We start from the raw sequence: 24119 nt of genomic DNA, 5'->3' as shown, positions 1-24119 counted from the left end.
ACAGAGAAGCTGATTTTGTGGGGTTTTGCTTTGGATATTTTTGTGGGGGTTTTTTGGTAGCGGTATTGAGGTGCTGTTGGGTGTTTCTCAGACCAAAGGGTACCCCAATGCTTTTCACAGCTGAAATATCCCAATGTGCAGTTGGGGTAATGACTGAATTGAATGTAGGGCAGTGAAGAGAAGCTCAGTGTTGCTGGCATGTAGCTTGTAGTCAGTGGAGAACCCATAGAGAGCTGTAGGATCACGATGCTGGCAGTGCATAGAGCTGAAGAAAGGGGGGCTGTGTGCTTCTGGGTTGTGTACGAGCATTGGTGTCATGAGTGTTGGGTTAGAATATGGCCCAGGAGCTTATCCTGTAATGGTGGGCACCATTGGTAATGATGTAATGGTGGGACCATTGATGAGGATGAGGTTTGGAGGTGGTGGCATGAGGCACCGCCCGGCAGTAGCAAGAGAAAGTGATGAGCTTAATTAATTATACGGCCTTTCAGATTGAAATGAGGAGAGTGGCAGCTAAATTTCCTTCTTTCCCAATTCCCTCCCCCCTGTTTGGTTACGCTATTGTTTCTCTGGGCGTATTAAAGTAGAATTTGACTTAAGTCATTATCTATTGTCCCCCACGTTACCTCCATGTAATCGCCTTGTTGTACACTCTCAAAACCCTTAGCTTTATGCAGGAAGGTTTGTTAATGAGCAGAATGTAATTTGGTTTTGGGTTGTTGGTTTTTTTTTTCCTTTTAGGAAATGATAAGAAACAGCATCCCCATAAAATCTTATGATTCATGATCGTTTGTTTTGTCCTCATAATGCAACCTAAACTAAAAAGCCATTCATCATACTGTAAGGGCTGCTCATGGCTGTCTCTGGGTAGCACGCAAGGGATAATTCATCCCAAAGCAGAGAAAAGCACACGTTGGTTGATCCGTTTCCAGACGTGCTGTTTGGATCCCCTTATTCAGGGTTGTGACAGGAAGATGAGCTGCTACCGAATTAAATACATGCAGTAGAAGAACGGAATCTTCTGGTTGAAGTAACCATCTCATTGTCGGTGTTAAGCATATGGCGCCTGTGTCAGGGTGTTTTTCTATGAAACCTGAGTGTTTTCTCTCATCAACTAAGCTTAATAAATTCCATTCACAGCATCTTTATTCCATGGTAATGAGATCGAAGCAGCAGCAGAGTGAGCTGGCTGTGGAGGTGAGCTGTGCTGGTGCAGTGTGCTTGTTGCACGAGGGATGTTGGTGCTCCAGTCTGGCTCTGTAGGTGGAACTCTTGGAGCACCTCGTGAAGATGGAGTGATTTATGGTGCTGGTGATTTATGGTGTTAAGTTGGTTCGTCATTTACCCCCAATTGTTGTGTAGTTATTCCCAAGGCAAATTGGTTTAAAGAAACAAGAGCACCTTTGGTACAGAACCTCCCCTAACAGCACTGCAGCAAAAGCCATCTTAAAGTTTATCAACTGCTTTTAAAAGATGGATCTGGGCTGTGTTTTTGGTGACTTACTGGATAAATAGCTGTGATGGATTGCACTTAGTGCTTGTAGCTCCAAGAATGGGATGTATCATAGAGTTTGCTGACAGTGTTATTGAAAGGATGGCCTTTCTGGATTTAAATGAAGAAAAAGGTGTTTTTGACAAACCTTATTAGGACGCAGAAGGTTTCGGCAGAGATCTCTGCTGAAAGGAAGTTGGCTTCATCTCCGTCCTCCATTGGATGCTCGGTACCTGATGTCCCATCTATGTGCACTGTGAGAGCCAGTGCAGCATTGGTGCCACCAGTGGGTGTTTGAGAGCACCATTAAGGCAGTGGTTTCCCTGCTGGCCGCGTCCTTCCCTCCCCTCTGTGCTCACACTGTAACTTCCTAGAAGTCTGCAGTCTGTTGCCTTGCCAACACTGCGCATCGCTTAGGGGTGGGAAGCAGACGGCAGCACGGAGCCATCCCAGCAGCACAGGAGGGCGGAGGGGAAAGGGAGAGAATCTCCAATATCTCAAATAGTGCATTTACAGACTGGGGAAGTGGGGAATTAATGCATATTTCATTAATCAGTGTGGGGCTGTAGAATGGCTCAGGTTGGAGGGGGACCTTAAGGATCACCCAGTGCCACCCCCAGCCATGGGAAGGGCTGCCCCCCACCAGCTCAGGCTGCCCAGGGTCCCATCCCACCTGGCCTTGAGTGCCTGCAGGGATGGGGCACCCACAGCTCTCTGGGCAGCCTGACAATATTCACTCCTTGCTCCTTGTAAGGTAGGACAGCAGTGTAATTTTTTTAGTGATGGCTAATCATGAAACACATCCGTTTCAAATCTGGGTTTGTTTTAATGTCTGAAACCAGAGCTTGATGCAGTTTGCATTGAGCTGCTGTCCTGGTACCTGCTGGTGTTTACCATATGCACATCATCAGCAAGTTGAAAACTACTTCTAGTGGTCTCTGTTTACATCTTGTTGTACTTCTCAGGGGAAAAGAGCAAATTTAAACCTGATTTTAGAAGTTCTTTAAGCTTTTAACATGCAACAGGCATGCCAGCATCTTGTAATGCACTCTGCTTGTCTTCTTCCATTCATGGTTTATCCCCAGGAAGCAGCCACACACACAAATGGCTTTTATCTCAGCTGATGGCAGTTGCATGCTCACTGCAGAGGTGATGGTCGCATTGTCCAGGTGGGCATGGGACACGTTGGTGGCACCACACATCTGTCTCTGCTCCATGCTTCATGTTCTGTGAGCAGGATTCCTGAGCTGCTGCCAGCTCAAAGGCCTCTGGCTCTTTGTTTTGGTTTTACATTGCATTCAGCATCAGCAGCTGGAGAGGTGTAGCCTGGGAGAATCAGAGCAGGAGGTGCTGGAGCAAAGCAGGGTGCTACTGAGCAAAGCAAAGCATGCCACGTTCCATAGCACTGCTGAGTGCCTGCAAAGCCTGGTAAGGAATTTCTCCTCTTTTCACTCTGGTTTATGGGAGCAGCTGGCATTGCAAAACAGTCCAATAAAGACATAACCCTGACCCCTTTTCTTGCTCTCCCCCATCCCCAGCACTGCCCCCAGCCCCCCAGCCCTCACTCCCTCTGCAGCTCCCAGCTGCTCTCTGGCTGCGGTGGGCGATGGATGAACCATCCCACTACGCAGGGGAACGTAGCAGAAAATTAACATTGCAGTCCAAAAGATGAAAATATGAAATGTGAAGGCTGAGTTTTTTGTTTTGCTGCAGTTTTGCCTTGCAGCGTGCAGCTTCAAAGCAGCAGTGAATTGAAGTCGCTAGCTGTAGCTGTCTCGTTCTGTCTCGAGGCAGTGTTTTGATAAATGTTGATGAGTTTAACTGTAAAACTAAATGACATTTATAGCACGATGTATGCTTTATCCACTGCTTAATTATATCTAATGGTGTTGCATGTAAAAAGCATTTACCACTTTACTTTTGTTTAAAACGACAATCTAAACCTCAAGGCCTGTGTTGTTTTTTAAAGACAAAGACTTAATTAAAAACTAAATACAATCTATTTCTAAAAGGCGGCCGCAACTTTAATATGTGATAGAAATTACCAAGTGTTTGATATGAGTGCTTGTGAATTCTGAGCTGGTGGGCTCCTGTGCTGCAGACCAGGAATGGAACCATTCACTGCTGCATGGAGGTGCCAAGCAAGTTAAATGTTCCCTTTCTCCTCATTTCTCTGTTGCTTCTGTAAGTGCTGTATCATTGCTGTAAGTCTGGAGGCAGTGGAGGGGATAGGGCTGATGTAGTTATTGTATGACAGAATGACAGTCGCTGAGGTTGGAAGAGATCTCTGAGATCATCTGGTCCAACCTACCACCAATGTTTCCCCACTAAGCCATATCCCATAGTACAGTGTATGAACACAGTGATGTGCTCAGGAGCATAGGATCATGGAATGGCTTAGGTTGAGAAGGACCACAATGCTCATCTCATTCCAACCCCACTGTGATGTTCAGGGTCGCTAGCCACCAGATCAGGCTGCCCAGAGCCACATCCAGCCTGGCCTTGAATGCCTGCAGGGATGGGGCATCCACAGCCTCCTTGGGCAACCTGTTCCAGTGCATCACCACCCTCTGAGCATCTGACCTTCCTGGTTCAGTCATGGGTGTACTGAAAGCAAATCCCATAGATGGAGAGGGGAGAAAAGAAGCATGTGTTGTCTTTTCCTATGTGTATTTTTTATATTATGTCGGTTGTCTTTAAGCATAAGTCCTTTCCTGCCATTTATAAACCTGATGGGTGGCAGACTGAGGGCTGCTTCCACATGTGTTCTTCTCCCTCTCCCGTGAAATAATAAATATGGTAAAATAGCTCTCAGAACTGCCTTTATCACAGGGATGAATCAGGACAGTTGGTGTAGCAAGAGACTTAAAACTTACAAATATGTTGCCCTTTAGGCTAGCATTCATCATTGTGTCTGATCTGGAATCCAGACTAAAGCCTTTTGTTATTATATACCTTTTTATCCTTCTTTTTGGGAGCAGACGCAGGAAGGCGTTCTCACTTTGATTGTAATGCTGAGGCTTTTTTCTCCCCCTTTTTTTGGGGGGATGGAGGGGAGGAGGGTTGTGTGGCTGATAGTGTCTGTCATTCTTTCTGTGTCACAAAAGATGTTGTTTCTAATCTCTTCCTTCAGGGGAAAACGAGGAAAGAAAAATAAAGGCAACAATCCCTTAAGCACAATGCCCCCATCAAACTGTGATGTACAGATATATAAGTGACCCGTGGCCCTTAGGACTGGATTTCTCTAGCACTGAAAAGCAGCAGCAGAACTTTAGCAAAGAGATGAAGCAGGAAGTTTCTCATCTCTTTTATCAGCAGTTATTAAGTGAAGGCAATGCAGGCAATGCTGCTTATAGAAATGATTAAGTGTAAAGCCCCCCCGGGTGCCACCTCCAGCCATGGGCAGGGCTGCCCCCCACCAGCTCAGGCTGCCCATGGCCCCATCCCACCTGGCCTTGAGTGCCTGCAGGGATGGGGCACTCTATTCACCACCACTCAATGCCAGAGTGAATCTTACTTAACTCCTGTGCACAGCATAGGATGTGGCTTAAAACTATCTTCAATGATGGGAATGGGCCAAAATACCTCACGGAAAGTACCATGTTCCAGTTTATCATCTGTTATCCCCTTGTGCCTTAGGACGTTTTCAGCAGGCTTGCACATTTGTTACTAATTTAGTCATTTAATTCTCGCCTTTTGCAGTGACAGAAGTAAAAGATTTGAGAACAGCTTTAAATTACATGCGCAGACAGTGAAGGGAGATCCTCTCTATGAAAGAGATCAAGCTGTTGATCAAAATTCATCTCAGATACTTGGTGGAAATAAAGATTTCTTGGATTTAGAAGAGATTATTAAGCCGCACATTGTGACAGATGCTACTGACAGTAAAATATTATGGATATTAAAGATCTGCGAGAAATGGGTTATAGGTATGAATGCAAGAATTATCTGCTCGTTAGAATAAAATGGTTCCCATCATCTGTCTTAAAACAGTTTTCCTCATTATTGGAAAATCCCATCGTTCCATGCTGGCTTTTTGTTGGGGTGCGGGTGTAGGTCAGGTAGCATCTAATAATGGAGTGCATTGAGAAATGGGTTCTGAGAGTGATAGTAGGACATGTGGAAATCACTAAGACATCCTCATAAGTGGAAGGTTAAGCTCTGCTTGTCCTGCATCCATGCATGTTGTCTCTGCCCTTGGGGAAGACATGGCAAGGAAGCAGACCTTGCTGTTCCCTGTAGGTGATGTGTGTCCCTGGGTTCATAGGTTCAGTGGCCCAATGTATGGCCATGGGGCTGCTGCCAAGCTGTACAGTGCACAAATAGAGGTGATGATGGAGCAAGGCAGCGTGTGCTGCTCAGCAGCGTTGTTCTAATGGCACCAATGTACTGAATGCACTCATTGTCTGTGAAAACTGAATATTTTATTAATGCTTCCTTTTCCTACCTGCAGCAACCTGCTGTACACTGTCAGACTCCCGTTCCCCATAGCACCAGTCAGGGCAGGTACAGGAAACTCTATGTATTCTAAACTGGATTAATCAAGGTCTCCTTCCTTAGATCCAGGCTCCGTGTGTCCTTGATGGCGGTGTAGCTGGAAGATAAAAAGCAGATAAGAAATTCTGTATTAGAACAGCATTAATAATAAATGAATGTTGATCCTAATTGAGTATTATTTAAACATACTGAATGGAGGCAGCAGTCTGCTGGGACCATCCTATGTTGTCAAACTACATCTCCCTTGCCAACGCTGCTTCTGAACGGCTCTCTTTGGTAGCATGAGTGGATTGCTGGTTTTCAGGCGGTGTCCTTGACGGATGATGTCTTGCAGTGGTGACAGCGGAGCTGGAGGGATGCGTGCACAGAACTTGTGACAGGTGCACGCGGTGCTTTTCTTTTTGTGCACTGCTTTGCCCTTTGCTTTCGTTTTTGCTTTAGCACCCACCCTCTTTGCTTCTCCCTTTTCCACATGACAGCCCCATTTTAGAGGCTCAGGGGGTGACCAGCTGCTCCTGCTTAAGCAGTGGGTGACTTCCACGTCCTGCCTCAGCAGTGCTTGCACTTTCTGATTCCACAGTGCACGTCTTTGAGATGTGATGAGTGGCAGCAGTGTGAATCGAGCATCTCCTGTCATCTGAAGTCCTCACTGTTCCTAAATTGCTGTGTTTGGGACTGAGTGCATCTTGGAGCTGGGGGTAGTAAGTGACCCACATGGCTGTTTGAGATGGTGTTGTTTCACAGGGGAAGTTTATTCTGTGCATCATTTTGCCTTGCTTTCTACTCTAAGCTCCTATCTCTGCTCCCATTCTGTCCACACTGGTTTCTTCCCCAGGCAGGAAGCTTCACTTTTTTTTCTTTTTTTTCTTTTTTTTTTTGCATCTTTTATTTTTTCCTATGTATTTTTGTGAAGTTGCTCCATCACAAGTAAACTTGCAGCAACACCCTGTAAATCACAGAGCTGTAGAATGGCTGAGGTTGGGGGCTCTGTGTGTGATGTGCTGCAGCTGAGGGCTCTGCAGTGCTGTGATAAACCCTTGACCTCAGCAGTGCAAAGCAATGGTTTAATAAGTGACATTTTATTGTTTTGCACTGTCCTCTCTATTTCCAGAATAGAAGGAAAAGATTGCCCTGCTCCTGAAAACTGCTCTTGTGGTGTGTTAGTTAAACAGGGCAAAGCCTCCCTACCTTTTAATATAGATAAATAAAAGACTGCAATATCAATACCATTTATACATGTGAGCTGCCAGATGAGGTAAGAAATGAGTTCTGAAAGAGGAAAAATATAACCAGCAGCTTTCCAAACTGCTTTAAGACATCGTTGTGGTGAGTGTGACTGGTAGGTCATGTTCAGAAAGGCTGAATTTCTGGCTGTGAATTATGTTCTCTAATGAGACTTGATTTGGTTAGAAACGTGGGATGAGAAGAAAAGGATGCATGGAACAGTGGGCTGTATTGCAACAAGCTGCACTAATCCTGAGAGCCATGACAAATTCCTGTGTGCTGCGTTCTTGTGAGCCTTGTTTGCAGTGCCCCACCGAGGGCAGTGGCAGATAAGATCTGTATTGATTCTGAGCATCCTCTGATGGTAACCTTTGAGGGGACGAGGCAATGTATGGCTGTGGAATTTTATCTATCAATATCTGAGTAATAGAAAGACAAGCGTGACATCTAATCCCAACACAGGTGACAGATGATGAATCTGAGCTGGTGTGGTTACTGGTAACGGGAGGCAGCGAGAGGGAGGGCTGGCAAAGCCGCGACAGACATGATCAAGTCAGGAAACGCTTTGGGCTGAGAGGTGTTTCAGCCAAACATGCGTAGGTTTTCATTATGGCAAAAGGGGTTTCATTTCCAGTTACTGTATATAAGATCCTAGTCATTTGCGTGAGCTACGGACTGCTTGGTTGTTCCTAGCAAGTGGTGCAGCATGAAAGACCAATGCTCACTGCATGCATTAACCTCGAAGCAGATATTTTGCAGGGGTGGTGCTGGTCTGGCCCGTTTTTGCTCCCCCACTCCTGGATCCATCCCACGGCTCCGTGCTGCAGCAGCACAGTGTGCTCCACGCTCCCTTTGCAACCTGCACTCTCAAAATGCCTGGGGCTGCAAGCAGCCAGTTAGAAACGGGGCACTTCCAGCAGCTTCAGGAGTAAAGAACGCTGAGAGTTTTAATAATTCAAATAGAGAGTGATTCAGCAAAGGGACTGCTCTGCTTCGGACTAACAATACTTAGCAAGCTACGTTGCTTTAGCAGTATATTTCAAATCAGTTTTCTATCTTTATACCATTCCGGTTGCACGGCAGGAGAAAGAATTCCCCGATGCAATTTCATCATGCAGAAATTCACAAATGTTTAAAGTAAATATAACCCTCGGTGTCAGTTCGGAGCTGTTGTCATCTTTTATTCCTACTCTTTAAACAAGAAAAGCAGTAAAGGTGGTTACAGCCTATCTTTTTTTTTTTACCCCCCTTCCCTTTTCCTCCAGAAATTTAATAGCTCTGCACAACTTGCTCTCAAATTTGCAGTATATTTTCCTGAAGTGTGTAATTCGTAACACAAACACGCTCCCCATAATAAGCAATTTTTTTAGCACCATCTTGCGTATTCTCTCTGAAAGCCAGGAGAGGACTCGAGTGGAGGAATGTTGGCTGGGGCTCAGTGAGAGCTGGGCAGAGGGTTGCAGTGCCTCGCTGGGTGAATCAGTGATGAAAGGTGCTGAAAGCATTCACACGTGCGTACACTTGTTAAAATATGTATCGAGAAGAGAAGGAAATAGGTTCGTGCAATTACAGAGGTTGAGTAAAGCGTATGAGGAGAAAATTAAATAGCTGGCTGAACGGTTTGGAAGTGTTTTTGTCCCTACAGAAAATGTCAAAAATTGGCAGTAAATAAGAGGATGGGAAGACTGGTGATGGTCAGGCCTGGCGGTGGTGTGGATTGCGGTAGTCCAGTTGGATTATTGGTCATCTAGAATATGTGCAGATCAGGAGATGGAGTCTATCAGATAAAGGTGTCATAGAATCATAAAGGTTGGATGAGACCTTTGGGATCATCCAATCCAACTGCCCACCTATGCTGCCCACTGACCATAGCCCTAAGTACTCCACCTACCCTTTCCTTTGAACACCTGGGATGGTGGTGACCTCCCCACCTCCCTGGGCAGCCCTTGCTGCTGCCCAACCACTCTTCCTGATAAGAAATTCTTCCTAATATCAAAGCAGCCCTTAGAAAACCAAGCAGAGTGAATGGAACGTAATGGAAGGTGGGTGAAAAGAAGGCATCTCCCACCATTGCTGCATTTGGGGCCGATCTTGGCCCTTCTCCTAAGTACGGAGCTTTCACCCGGTCTCCCTTTTTCAGCTCATCTTCTGAGCAATGGTGAACCTTAACAAAGCATTGTATTTAATGCCAAGTAGTTCCTTAATTGCTGAGCTTCATCAGTGACAGGCGGTAGCTGTGTTATTACAGATCCATGATACTGAAAGTTGGGGATTAATGTCTGTGAATATTAATCCCCCAACCCCTTTTTTTCCACTGCAGAGGAACTCTTTTATCTTATGCTCTTCCAGAGTGAACACATCAGGCTCTACCAAAACTCACAGCAACAGAATGGACGTGGAAATCAGCGCCCTTCATCAAAGAGAACCTTTTAAATTCAGCTTTTCTTTTTCTTTATTGGTAGAGGAAGAATAACACGCATGAAATTTGAAAGCAAACATGAGCGCCATGTGAGCATTACCATATCAATTTGCTGCAGCCCAAACTTCAGACGCAGAAGTGGAGATGCTTATATCCCATTTCCTCCCTTTCCTTTGAGCCACCGTCTGCTCTGTTGGGTTCTGAGGCTGCAGTGGATGCTGTGCTATGAAGTAGCTGTCACTCACAATGCGTGGGGATTTTACACAGGGCACAACTTCACATCAGCTTATTGGAGATGACAGCAAAACAAACTCGAAAATGAGATTTTCTAGAGTCCTGTTTGTTTGCCAGCAGTGCTGCTTTTTTGAAGAGCTCTTTCCCACAGGAGGTACAGTTGCATTTTGGCCATACTAAGGCAGTTACTCGCCATAGAGAAGGTTTTGAAGAGACAGTAAGAGCTACTTGAATGCAGGGAAAATCTCAGAGATACTTGACTGAAGGTCACGAAAGTGGTAATTAGATCTTATTAGAGAAGAAAGTTACTGTTTCGAAGTGTTAGGTGTAAATCTTGGTTGAAAATAATATTTTTTCCCCTTAAGTTGAGAACGAAATTGAAGAAATAATAGTTTGTAAACATCCATGTGCAGCTTTGGAGGGTTCCTGTTATTATTTTTACCTGGTCTGGACATAGAAGAAAGACTTCAGGGCAGAAAGGTATCATTAATTGGCAGCCAGCTGAAGTGAGCAAACCCTCACCGTGGGCTGTTGGGGCTGAGAAACCCAATTTTATGCTAAGAAATCTCTCTTTCATGTTATAGACCAAAAACCCTTGACTTTTCCAGAAGAAATATAAGTAACTTTCACAATGCAGCATTATTCAGTGTTATCGTCGTCATCTGTTCACAGCTGTACCTTGAGCAAAATGTGTTCTTCCCACTCACTCTGCTTTCTCCTAGGCTATGAGTGTGAGCTCTGGGCACCTTCTGTGCCCATCTCCCACCTCCCTGCTCTGTGTGATGGTGGTGGATGCAGACTTTGCTCCTCTGTGGTGTTTGTGATGACTGTGGGTGCTAACCATGCTCTAAAGAGATGTCTGTGCTCCATGGACGTGTGCTCCAGTGTGGAGTCTTGTCCATGGCCACCAGATTCCATGTTGGAACACATCCGTGGCCACATGTGCTCCAGTGTTGTGTCTGGTGGCCATAAACATGCTCCATTGTGGAGTCTGATGGTTGTGGACATGTACTCCAATGTGGTGTCTCTGCTGGCCAAAGATATGTGCTTTAATATGAAGTCTGGTGGCCATAGACATAGTCCAGTGTGGTGGCTGTGATGGCCATGGTCGTGTGCTCCAATGTAGTGCTATGGGTGCATGCTCTAAGGTGATGCCTGCTGCACACCAGCACTCAGCCCTGCTGCTGTGTCACTCGCAGCTTTTAACTTGCAAGGCTTTCATCGTCTCTCTTTGGCAGACAAAATGGACTGGGAGATGCGAAGAGACTAATAATAGTGCAATTACACTCCCCCAGCCTGTCAATACTAACAGGTGCCCTTGAAGCTGGTGCAGTCAGTGTCTGAGTCTAGAGTTGAGCTGCTGATGGAGGCAGAATGGTGCATCTTTGTGCAAAGCAGCTCTGATGGCACTGATTTAGGACTCATTCCTCGAGTACATCTTTCCTATGTGCCATGAGTCTCATGCTCTTCTTACACGCACGTACATTTTATAGACATCCTGATCTAAAATTGCAGCCATTCTCTTGTGCATGAAAAGATGTCACAAAATTAGCTCTGTAGAAAGCAATTGCCTTTTGTTGCCGACACAATTAGCGTGGATTGTCCATTCTTCTCAAAAGTTCGAGTGTGACGATGCTCTGTGTTAGAACACGACTGTTCTGTTGCTGTGGTCTTTCTCAAGAGGCAGATTGTGATGCTTCATGGGGATACTGATCTTTGTGATGGGTGGGAAGAGCACAGGAGCTGCTTGGTGGAATAGCAGTAGTAAGGAGACAAGGCTTTTGGTGCAGGTAGATTGCCAGGTGTTTATATCCCTTCTGTAATGCTTCTTTCAACCTTTAGTTGGTTATTTAATCATTTCATTCTCCTCAGATAGCTGAAATTGGTAAGTTTTGACATTAAAATTACATCAGTTCTGTGGATTGATCATCACGTCACGTTTTTCCACCAAGACACAAACAAATACTTTGTATATTTGAGCGTAGGTTTTTGGTTGGATTTTTTCTTTGGTTTTATTAAGAGGAATTTTGTGTTTATGTAGTTAAGGTTTCATGAAAAAGACTCTTTCTTGGAAAGCATTTCTGCCTGTTTTCTGTGGATGGAATCAGCAGTGCTCTTGGTGGCCGTGACGAGGTACCTGTGGCTGGTGTTGAGTTGGGAATTGAAGAGGCATGTTTGCAAGCACGTATTTCTCATCTTCCCATCTCCTCCCCTTGTTTCTTTGCTCCATCCTGATGTGCTGCAAGTGGAAAAAAAGAATTAATTTTCAATGTGACCACTGCGTATGATCCAAGGTCCCTGCGCTGTGCCCACCTAAGATAAACTTGTTCTAACACAATTTGCTGTTCAAAGTCTTCTTACTTTGCAGTCTTAGAAACAAATACAGCAGCAGTCCAAGGCAGAAATACAAGTGTAAAAATTAATTGTTTAGCTTCTAGCCAAAATCTTTCCCTGAGTGTGTTGCTTCCCTCCATCTTGGCCTTCATTCCAGCAGGTTTTCTACATTGCACTGCCAAAGAATTGCTTTAGATAATAAAGGAGACATACAGAGCATTTTTTTTCTTTCCCTTACATTACAGTTACCTGTTTTGGTTATTGTACGTGCTCGTTAATTTTATGTATGTATGATGCATGTTTATCATAGGATCATAGAATGGCCTGGGTTGAAAAGGATCACTGTGATGATCCGGTTCCAACCCCCTGCTGTGTGCAGGGTCACCAACCACCAGACCAGGCTGCCCAGAGCCACATCCAGCCTGGCCTTGAATGCCTGCAGGGATGGAGCAGTTCCATATATGACAGTTCCCCCTGGATCCCACTCTGGCAGCTGGCTCATCTCACGTTCCTGTTTTCCTCTCTCAAAAGCAACACGTTACACTTCAGCTCAAGAATATTCTCGTATCTTACGTCAAGTGCAAGTCATCCACTGTGTGTGTGTAGGCAGCGATGAGAAGCTCAGCCCAGGAAAGCATGTTTTGAAGAGCTGCCTACCTGTGAGCACAGGTTATGTGTGTGCACAGGAGAAAAGATTGCCTGCTGAGTGTGGGCAGGGGTTAAAGAAAACTGATTTTCATTTGCAATGTTTTGTTCTCTTTTTCCAAGGCCTTAATGAGTCAAGAAAATGGTTGCAGTTTTTTTTTTCACTTCCACTTCTTTCATGCTAGACTTGATCTCCTTGTGTGCATGCTGAGGGGTTAAAACACCTTGTTAGGAACAGAGACTCAATTCTCTTCATAGCATTATAAACAGTGTCCAAAGGGATGTGAATTACTTGGGCAAAGTTGAGATTTAATCAAGCAGTCTTGCCCAGGTTTGAGATGTGAAGTCTGATCTTTCAGTCTGTCCCTTATGTGATGATAGAGCACTGAGGAGAGTTCTTTATCAATAAGAGCCTTCCTTTTAAAAACTCTCTTTCTGTGATTCCATACGAGATCTGTACAGTTCAAGTTGTAGATGTTGAGAAGCTGTGGGTGCCCCATCCCTGCAGGCACTCAAGGCCAGGTGGGATGGGGCCCTGGGCAGCCTGAGCTGGTGGGGGCAGCCCTGCCCATGGCCGGGGGTGGCACTGGGTGGGCTTTGAGGTCCCCTCCAACCTGAGCTGTTCTGTGATTCTTCCTCTCTCCACCCAAATCTTTATGCCATTAAAAGACATTGTGGTGCTTTAAATGTACGTATGTTGTTGAAAGTAATACTCCCCGGAATGCTTGCATAACACTGGTAAATATTAGTAAATAACTTCCTGAAATGTTTAAGTGAAAATGGGTCTAGAGAGTTCTCGCTTCGCATTGCATGTTTATTTAATTTGAAGTTTGTAATTGATGCTCTTCTTGGTAACTGGAAGCAGATGTGAATGCAGATAACTAAAAGCGTTAACTCGTAGTGCCTGGTGCTGCTAGTTAAAGCAAACAAATTTAGGTCAGCAGAGCAAGTGAATCTGTGCAAACAACAGCCAGATAGGATGCCCTCTGGTTCAGAATAAATACACAGAAATCCACTATGGTGGAGCTGATGGCTGTGTCAGACTGTGGGGTGTTGTCCTTGTGTGCCCTGTGCCTCTCATTAACCCCAGTGCCTGCAGGAGAGCAAATATTCCTTGAGACAGATCCTGACGCCAGCCTGGACCTCGATGCTGGACTTCCAAAGCAATCAGTCAGCAGGCTTAATGTAGCAGCATTCCAGCATGAAAAGCTTCAGTGGCTTAAACTTCAAATAATTTATTTCTAAATTACTTCTACTGTAATTTTTATTAATTCAAATAGGCTTTCCAAGCTGATGTAAAACTCAGTAAATGCAAGGAACAGTTTAATGAATTGAAAATAGGATTGAGTCTTTTAAAGTAAATGTAAAAGAAAAAAATATGCTTGCAGTAATTGCTTAGATGGATATCAAGTCTTAATAGCTTTGTTAATGATTTGTAGCGAATATTGCATTTATGGGAACATATCAAGCTGATCCTTGTGCAAGAAGCTTGTTTTGAATGGGTTTGATAAAATCATTCCCTGGGAGCTGTTAGTGGTGAGCAGTGTTTCCATTGAATGGAATCATAGTTTCATAGAATCCTTAGAGTTGGAATAGACCTCTGAAGGCCATCAAGTCCAACTCTCCTGCAATGAACAGGGACACCACAGCTCCATCAGTTTGCCCTGATTTTGGCTTGCTCTTCTGCTGGAGTATTGCAGTGTAGACAAGCTGTGAGCTGCCCCCAAGAGGGGCTTTGGTTCCTCCTCCCACCTCCAACACAGCCCTGCTCTGCTGTAAGCTGACGTAGATGTGAAAAACATGCAAAGCAAAAAGCTTTATATATATATTTTTTTCCAAATCACGATCCTCTGCATCCTTTATAACGCGAACCAGATTTCTCCACGTGCATCTGATGTAATGATTCTATTCATTAGAGAGAGAGTTTGGAGGTGGTGACCTGTAAATGATTACAAGACTCCCACGGCATAATTGCATCGAGTTCTTCTTTCCCAGCCTCTGGACATTAATAGCACCCACTGATGAGATGTAGTAAGTGAAAAGCAGCTCACAAAAGCGTATCTGCTGAAGTCAAAGGACGGATGCTTTGTACAGCAGATCTCTCTTTCAAGGAAATTTAACCATATTCATCTTTTTTAAGGGAGGAAGGAAATCTTGGCTGTTTCCATGCATGTGATATGGAATGTCTGCTCCTGGGGCTGGTGTGAGGATATAAAGGCATAAATAAGGCCAGGGAGATTTTACCCTGCTCATCATTTTTGGTTGTTATTTAAAACAGAGGGAATGAAGTGACTTGCTTGCTCTGTAACGAGGCCGTATGGTGGTCATTTGGCAAGCAATTAGCTGTACAGCAGTCATTTTTCCAGTATTCCCACCGTGGACCTCTCTTCTAATTACTCCTCTTGAATTCACCTCCTTCTAGGACGGTTCAACTCCTTCCTGCTGTTCCTTATTGGACTATTCCAAATGAAACATTCAGACACTGTTCATGGTTTTAATATTTCCTCTTCCTTTCCTTCCTAAGGTGATGGCCAGAACTTGGTCACAGAAGATGTGACGGTAGTGGAGGGGGACGTTGCCACAATCAGCTGTCGAGTCAAAAACAGCGATGACTCCGTGATTCAGCTCCTCAATCCCAACAGACAGACCATTTATTTCAGAGATTTCAGACGTAAGTTCCATCTTTTATTACTTGGTAACAACTTGGTAACAACTTTTCCTGCTCTTTGCTCACGGTTGGGGTAAAGGATATGCTGAGGTCTTTTAATTTTATGTCGGACACTTAAAGTTTAGTCAATTCCTTAGAGGGCAGATCAGACAGGCAATCATAATCTTTCTCCTTAATGGAAACCTTGATGGTCCCCTTTAAAAGTCAGACCATCTTCTTTGCAATAGGAATTGATTGTAGTAATTCAGGATGAATTGCAATCGAGTGCCAAATATTTAGCTGACACAAACAAATTGAACAAGGCAAAGCAGAGGCAGTGTGATGTTCTCAGAGGTAATCTGTGTGGTGGGAAGGCTGAAATTTTCAAGACCACCTCTGCCTTATTATAGTCAAAGCAAAATCTCCCATCACTGCTTTGGGGTCTGCTGAACAAACTTGTCTTTGTTTCCTGTCGTGACCGTACTGCCTCATAGCTGCAATGAGGTGTTGGACATGGTTTGTAGTGTCACAACGAGGACCAGAGACAGTGGCATGTTGTGCTGGGTGTTATAGGAACGTTCTCTCTTGATGCACGTTATGACCTCTACAGGCAGGCTGTAAAGCCTGGCTTGTTTCACTTGTGCTAACATTTGCAGCCTGTGTGTTCACTGGTAATATTTGAAACACTCGGTTTCCAAAGCTCTATGTAGTTACTGCTGGTCAGGAAACAAATGTTAAATTGTCCTTTTCCTACTTATTGTATCTTTCGTGCTGTTCCTAGTTTACTCCTTACACACAGTCTGAAATGCATACATATAGGAGTGGATTTTCACAATAAGCAATTTACCTGTGTGTTATTAATGCTGTCTGAGTCATAGAATCATTCAGGTTGGAAAAGACCTCTCAGCTCCCCAACCCATCTCACCTTGCCCACTGACTATGTCCCCAAGTGCCACATCCCCACAATTCTGGAACCCTTCCATGGATGGTTAACCCCCCCCCTCCAACCACCACCTCCCTATGCAGCCCATCCCAGTGCCCAGACTTTGGAGAAGTTATTTTTCCTAACACCCAGCCTGACCAGCATTGCACCTCTGAAGGTAAACACCATGTGGAAAGCCTTGGTGCTGTGCCCAGCTGATTTGCTTCTGTTGATTCTTGGTAATGATTTGAGAACAGAAGCGTTCCATGGATCCCAAGCTGTAACTCCAGAGCAGGGTTCTAGCTGCAGGCAGGAGCTGGTTTAGATGCAGCTCAGATCTCTGCAGACGTTTGACTTTGTGTTGGGTGAGGGACTTTTGCATCTGTCGCCGCGGTCGCTGACAATTCCTTTGCTCCGCAGCGCTGAAGGACAGCAGGTTTCAGCTGGTGAATTTCTCCAACAGTGAGCTCCGAGTGTCGCTGACGAACGTCTCTATTTCTGATGAAGGACGGTACTTCTGCCAGCTCTACACAGATCCCCCACAGGAAATTTACACCACCATCACGGTGCTCGGTAAGGACCCACCGGGTGCATGTTGGTAAACCTCTCTAATTGCTGATGAATTTTGTGCTTTTGGTGGTCAGACTAATCTGATAGTGCGCTAAATATTTTCTTCCCGAACTTGGGGATGTGAAGGATGATATTATAATGAAGACTGACAGCATCTTTGCCCATCCGTGATATTCCTTAAGGGCAGTTATTACCAACAGTATAGCTCAGGAACCTCCTAGCAGATGAAGATGTACAACTTTTGCATGTTTCTCTGTTGGCTCATCCGGCGAAATGTAAAGTCAGCTAATGGAAAGCGATGGTTTCCTATTAATTGTAGCAGTTTTTTTTCCACGTTTAATGGAACAGAAGATCTTTCAGTCCGCATCCTAAAGATGCATTGAGCAACTGCTCAGTGCTATTGGGATCTGCTGTTTGAAGAGCTGAAGTTAATTCTGTCTTGTCTCTCCCATTCCCACCAGCCAAAATACATTCACAGCCGATCATGCTGAGCTCTTGCCTTCTCTTGTTGCTTTGCAGGGCTGTGGTGGATATGCAGCTGTAAGGCTGCAGTTACCAATAATAGCAGCTCATGCTATTAGAGCTCTTTCTACAGATTAGCTGTGGCTTTTAAGATTCTATTAATAGGAGAACCTGAATCACAGAGGATGATACGATGTGAGATCTCACTTGCTGATTAGTTTAAATCTTTCTCCTTTTATTTAATGAGATTTGGCTCTTAGGTTTTTATACATTGCTTAAATAACGTTTATAAGCGATTCTACTACAGTTGTTATGTTTATCAACAACTTTTAACTTCTAATACAGTTTCCAGCATCCATGTGGATGAGAAGCTCTATTCCAGCCTTTCTCAGTAATGACACCTAAACAAAAATACTGTGTTGTATTTAATTTCCCTACTTAACAGCTTGTTTGAAATAATACTTGATTTATCTATAAGCAGGGAATGCATGTCTCCCATGTGGGAGATGCAAAGCAGTTGGCTTTTGGTGGTTTTCCTTTTTGGCACACGTTAGGCTTTAGGATTCAAGGAGAAAACTGATTTCGTTCATTGGGCTTTTGCTTCAGTCCCTTTTTAGAAAGACATTCAGCATGACCAGTGTGTGTGCCTGCTTCTCCCTGGCATTCATAAAGCAGGGAGCCTTCCCTGTTCGCCTTCATCACATGCACAGGCAAAGCCATAGTTCATAGGGCAGGCAATAAAGATGGATGTTTATTATTAGAAGGCTGAGGAAGGGAGTGTTTATCTTAGCTAACATTTGTACTTCAAGACAGGGTGTGCAAAGCCAAGGATAACATGTCTTTTATTCCATGTTATTGACTCCCTGATTAGGAGAAAAAATGGGACAGGGCTGGGGAGTAGTTATCCATGTCAGTACAGTGTTGGGATTCATTCTCCACCAAAGATCTCCTAGTCATTATTCAGTCTCCTATATAGTCTATCAAGGAGTAGTTTTGCTGATCTGCTTCTAATGATGCTCTCTTTGGCAAGCAAAGTTTTGAGGCTTCCTTCTTCATAGTCAGTGTTAGAAGTGAGCTTCACGCTTTCTTTTCCTTCAGTAATGTTCTTCCCTCCTCTTCCCCACAACTTTGATGCCTTCAGTGAGACTATATGTAGATTTATGCATGCTTAATTGGAACATGTGAAAATCTCCAATATGTGGTCTGTTCTGTTCTTCTTACAGAAAAGCCACAAGTGACTAATTAGTCCATTTGATCATCTGGATGATATTTATACATATTTGTTCTTCATTAGCCGAAAGACGCGTTAGTCACATTTGAACTATACAGTCGCTTAATCATATCCACCAGAGCAAAGTTGAGTTTCCTTTGGAAGTTCTGGGTTGTTTTTTTTTCCCCCTGTGAGTGGAGCTCCACGCCACGTGAACTCTTGATGTTCATTTTTTCTCCCTCTCCAGCTACTGGTGTTTCCATAGGGAGAGACTCCTTGCTTCTATGTCATCACTGTTAAGCTTGTTTGTCACGTCTCAGTGTTAGGATGCATGCTGAAGCTCTGGCCTGTTTCTGAGTATTACAGCCTTACATTTCATTTACTGGAAGACTCTTCATCTGTAGAGGAAAGTGGGCAGAATGGTTAATTGCCATCCTAGGGATGCAGGACAGGAGTCGGTCATTGAATGCACAGTTGACTGTCTCCTCTTCCATTGGGCTTAGTTTGTGGAGGTAGGCAGCGTTGTTCCAAAGGTGACTGCAGTCCCACGTGTTCCCGTGCTCATTGCCTTGTGTGAGCATTTTCAATGAGCTTGATGGTCGCTGGCCTGCTTCCACTCCTTAAGGCTGAGACTTGAAACTGAACAGCAGGAGAGAAAAATTGCCTTCCGAGGTTAGAACTGCGGTAAGTAATGCACTTCCAAATGTCAGCTTTGGTGTTTCCTCTCCCTGTCAGCACAAGTCGAGAAATGTGCATGAAGTCAAACTGTGTTTTTAAATAGCAACGTACACAACTGAATGCCATGGAAGATTCAGATCCTTCTGCAGAGCGGTGCTGTGGTAGGAGGCAGAACAGAAACGTAAGGATTTGATAAGTGATAATTTGTGTAACCACTCTATTAGATGGAGACTGAAGGTGCTTACTCTGATTACTGCAAAACCATCTATCATAGGATTTGATTGATGGAGAGATCAACTAAATGCTGGTGGCTACTTTGCTTCAATAGGCTTTATGGGTTTTTAAGAAGTGTTTCTTGTCTTGTGTTAGTGATCAGAGAATGTCACACTTGCCTTTTCATCAAGTATGTGTTGTGATTTTGGTTTTTGTTTGATTTCTTTCGTTTCAGTCCCACCACGCAATTTGGTCATTGACATCCAGAAAGAAATTGCTGTTGAGGGAGAAGAGATTGAGCTGAACTGCACTGCCATGGCCAGCAGACCAGCCACCACCATCAGATGGTTCAAAGGAAACAAGGAGCTGACTGGTACGTCTATCCTCCCAGTCACCATTTTCTTTCTTTCCTTTTCACGTGCTGAGGTGATTTATGTAACATTGTCTGCTTGTTCTCTGTTGCCTCCTTTAAAAAAGAAAGAAAGAAAGAAAAAAGCAAGCTGTTCTAAACGCCAGCTCAGGAACAAAGGAGTATGTGGGCAGACATAAATTATTCTTTAACACAGAAGGGCTGAACTTCATGTTGTCCTCTGCCTACCTGCCAGACTTAAGTATAAGGATCTGGAGCCTTTCTGTAACTGCAGGTGACCTCGAGGAGCCTTAAAGCTGTGCGGAGAATTTATTTCCACGGCTGTTTGTATTTTTCTGCCCTGTTTTAGGTATGAGTAAGATCATCTGTGCTTTGATTTTTTCAGTTCATCTTCATATCTCACTCTTTTGTTTATGGAGTATTTTTCCTGTGTTCAGTTGCATATTCATATAAGAAGTGTTTCTCCTACTCCCCTCAGCCTGGTTGCTCCTGGTATTAGCACAGTTGAGTCGCTGACACTGATTGCATATGTCATGCTGTTAGTTTTAAGTCTGCATGTAGATGTGAGCTTGGTTGACAACACCTTTGTGCTGAGACAGTGAAGGGCTCTCTACAGAAGTCCAGACTCATTACTTCAAATGCAACCCCCCTACAAGGGCAAGATAAAATCCTCTATTTAAGTACAACACCTACAAGCATCTGAGTATGACACATGCTGAGCGTATGCTGATAAAGGTGGAATGCAAACCTGCTGCTGCTTGAAGTGGTGCCCCACTGATTTCCAGCACCTGTTGTCATCTAAACGTTACACAGATCTTCAAATGATCTCTTTCTTGGTTTTCTTTCCTATTCTGGCAGGCAGCAGTGCAATAGTTTTTGACCCTTCATGCTTGACCTGTCCAGCTTCTTGATTGAGTTTTCTTGTGTTGGCAATTGAATCCCAGCTTTGCTTTAGCTTTGAAGACTGCTGAGCTGAGTAGTAGCTTCTTGAAATACCAGTTCACCCTGTGGATTCTTTGGATGTTTTTTAAACAGAAGTCAGGAAACTGAAATAGTGGGTTGAGAATAGAGTGAAGCCTTTCCTCTAGGCATGAGGGGATGTCACTTTCTGTAGCTCTCCTCGTGTTTTACTTAAGCAATATTTCAGCATAATATACTTGAGTTTGAAAGACCTCTGTTGCAAGTTCCTCCTAACGTTTTGACCATGCAATCTGAATCCTTAAATAAAAAGACACAGATAAAGAGCATTTGGAAGCACAGTGGAGGCACACTGTCAGCAAGTGATTGCAGAGGGCATGGCAAAATCCCCTCTCCTGTCTCTTCTTTTCTTTCTTGATTCTGTGTTGTATGTCACGTCAGCTTTCAGGTAGTAAATCCTGCAGTTACTCTCATGGTTACTCTCTCTGGAGTACTGCTGAAATATTTCAGCCTATCAATACGACTTTTAATTAAGTTAATCTGTTTAATCACTTTTCTAGCTTCTTGTTGATTCCAAAGTGGGAGGGGATTTGTAGCTCCATTGATTGAAGAGTTCTGGGATTCGGGGATGGTGTAAAGGGATTGTTAATCATTGTGATAGTGTATGGTAGATTTTAATCAGAGACAACTTTACAGAGAGGAGTGTTGCTACATCCCCACATTCCTCCCTGCCATTAAAGCCTTGTGTCTAAAGAGAGGAATCAGGTGTGTGAAGGCAGCATGTCACCTGGGCATGGAAACAAGGAAGGAGAGCATCCCCATAGATACATCTGTGATCACTTTCTGCTCTTCCATTTCCTTCCCAGGCAAGTCAGAAGTGGAGCAGTGGTCTGATATGTACACAGTGACCAGCCAGCTTTTGCTGAAGGTGGGACGTGAGGACGATGGGGTCCCAGTCATCTGCTTGGTGGATCACCCCGCTGTCAAAGACTTGCAGACACAACGCTACCTAGAAGTCATGTGTGAGTAGCAGAACTTCTAATGGATTTAACATGTAAAATTACTCTATGAAGAGTTCAGGAATTGTTTGCCGTGTGTTGAGGTGAAGGTGTTGATGGAGCTTATATCTCTTTGAGATGCTTTTCTGTGATGCCACATTGAAGGGCCACGTTGTGAATGTACTGCAAAATAAAATGGCCACTGTGTTGGTTTTGTGCATTGTGAATGTACAGCTGCCACTGTGTTTCTGAATTAGGGCAGGATGAAGTGCATGGAGTCTTCTGCTGCATCCCTGACAAAGGCCTGACCATTTTCACTCTTATGTTCCCATCATGTAGGGTGTTAATAATGCATTGCACTTTGTTTAGGAGCTGTTCTACTCTATGTGACGTTAACAAGGTCTCTGGGCAGTTCTCTGGAAATACCTGTGGTCCCAGATGCAGACGTGCCTGACTTCCAGCTGCTCTACACATATGTTGCTGCTCAGAAAGAGCTCCAAAACCAAATCAGGCTGTCCTCACTGCATGTCTTTGGTGCCTCAGACAATCAGGGTTACGCAGATGATTCCCAGTGCTTATTTTGACAGGTTGACGTCAGCTGCAACATTAGGCTGAAAGAGAAAGAGGAGGTTGTATTAATTTTATTTCATTTGCTTCGTTATGTAGTTTCATTATGAACGTCTTGGTTACAATTCTCATATCTCTGAAACTAGCGTGAAGTTATGTTCCTGTAATGAGGAAAACAGAAGCGATCAGATACTTCCTCAATTGGCAGATACGAGATTTCTTGTGACTGCGCTAATGTGTAATTCATTTATGCAAACTTAATGTCCATTAACATTTCTTGTAGAGCTCCATTAGCTTTAATAATACATTAGCACCTTTGTGAGGCTTGATCAAATACTTAACAGGGGGAAAAAAAAAAAGATCCTATCTCCCCTATTATGTTGATATTGAAATCTTCCAGAGTTTCTTCCCCTTGTTTTCAAAGGGCATCAGGGTTCTTCTAGGCCTCTTTTGAGAAGCTCCCCTGAAATCTCTGATACTTTGATGGATGAGAGAGGACCAGTGTTTGTGGGGAGGCAAAGAAAGTAGCAAAATCTCTTCTGTTTTCCCTCTCTATCAAATGAATCCCATTTGGACTACTTTCATTTGCAGTCTTTACAGGGTTGCACATACAATGAAGGCAAAGCACATGTAAAATACAGTTACTGGGATGTCCTTTGGGATGCATGTCATCTTCTTATAATGTGTTTGAGGCTTCTGCTGCAAAGATTTTACCCTTATCACTGATTATAGTGTTCCCTGTGGTGGTTCTGGCTCTGAGCATGTGCTTGTTGGAGTAGAACTAACACCAGCACCTCATTGTGAGGGAGAGGGGGTGGGTATGAAAAGGTCTTTTGAGGGCTCTGGTCAGAACTAAACTCAAAGCTTGTTAACAGAAGCTATGTGTGTATTTACAGGGAATTGACCCTGTGTTGGTCTAGTTAGTTTTTTAGTGGGCAGGAGCAGATGGCTTGAGAAAAAAATAAAACCAGAAGAAAAAAAAACACATAACGTCATAACCTTGCAGCTCCCAGCAATTAAGTGGCTTTGGGACTTTGTGAGCTGAAGGACATCCAGACATGAGCAGTTGGTGCCCGATGTTGGACCTGAACCTAGGGTAGAAAAGGTGGTTAGAGAGAGGGGCAGTCTTTACCCCTGAGCTTTTCTTGCTTCGATCTGATGACTGCAGCTCAGTTCTAATGGGGAGCGTGAGCAGGAGGAAAATCTTGTCTTCCCGCCCAGCATCTCAATCAGTGCTTCTGTTGGCATGAACTCAGCCTCTTGGGGAACTTTGACAATCAGGCCTAATTGATACTTTCTCAATTGCTTTTTAGATATGGGACTTGCAATCAGAGCACCGGATCCCTTCCGATGGCTGTTGATGCACTTCCACTGACCATTTTTACTTTTCAGGCACACGAAATGCCATATCTCCAATGAAGCAGTGATTAGCAGTCACCCATCGGGCCAATGCATTTGGTTTTTGCTGCTTCTTTTGCAGACACGGAGGCATAACAGCGTATCAGTCAGCTGCGTGGTGTTGGTTGAGTGTCTGCTGTTCCATTCTCTTCCTTTAAGTCTCACCTATCCGTACCAATGGATCCACTTTTTGGAACACCAGCAGCATGTAGTAAAGTATTTTCTCAGCAGAAGTTGTATTTCTCTGCCCTTAATGTATCCAACCTTAGCATGCTGGGGAAGGATGGGAGGATGATGGATGGAGCCTTCTTGGATAACGAG

The 24119-nt window shown here is 44.1% G+C and overlaps 1 protein-coding gene across 11 annotated transcripts in view; it reads left to right on the top strand.

The window, feature by feature from the left end:
* The window catches only part of CADM1 (cell adhesion molecule 1), a 146455-nt gene that overhangs the window by 80162 nt on the left and 42174 nt on the right, over nucleotides 1–24119 (top strand). For all 11 annotated transcript variants that reach the window (XM_015884138.2, XM_015884135.2, XM_015884134.2 and 8 more), the window contains exons 2-5: nucleotides 15370–15516; nucleotides 16835–16987; nucleotides 19783–19920; nucleotides 21702–21857. In XM_015884138.2, coding sequence (XP_015739624.1) covers nucleotides 15370–15516; nucleotides 16835–16987; nucleotides 19783–19920; nucleotides 21702–21857 — 594 coding nt within the window. The remainder of the gene's footprint in view (nucleotides 1–15369; nucleotides 15517–16834; nucleotides 16988–19782; nucleotides 19921–21701; nucleotides 21858–24119) is intronic.

The sequence above is a fragment of the Coturnix japonica genome, chromosome 24, assembly GCF_001577835.2.
Source record: "Coturnix japonica isolate 7356 chromosome 24, Coturnix japonica 2.1, whole genome shotgun sequence".
Classification (NCBI taxonomy): domain Eukaryota; kingdom Metazoa; phylum Chordata; class Aves; order Galliformes; family Phasianidae; genus Coturnix; species Coturnix japonica.
Note: the sequence above shows the minus strand (reverse complement) of the source record. Positions and strands in the feature narration are given on the sequence as shown.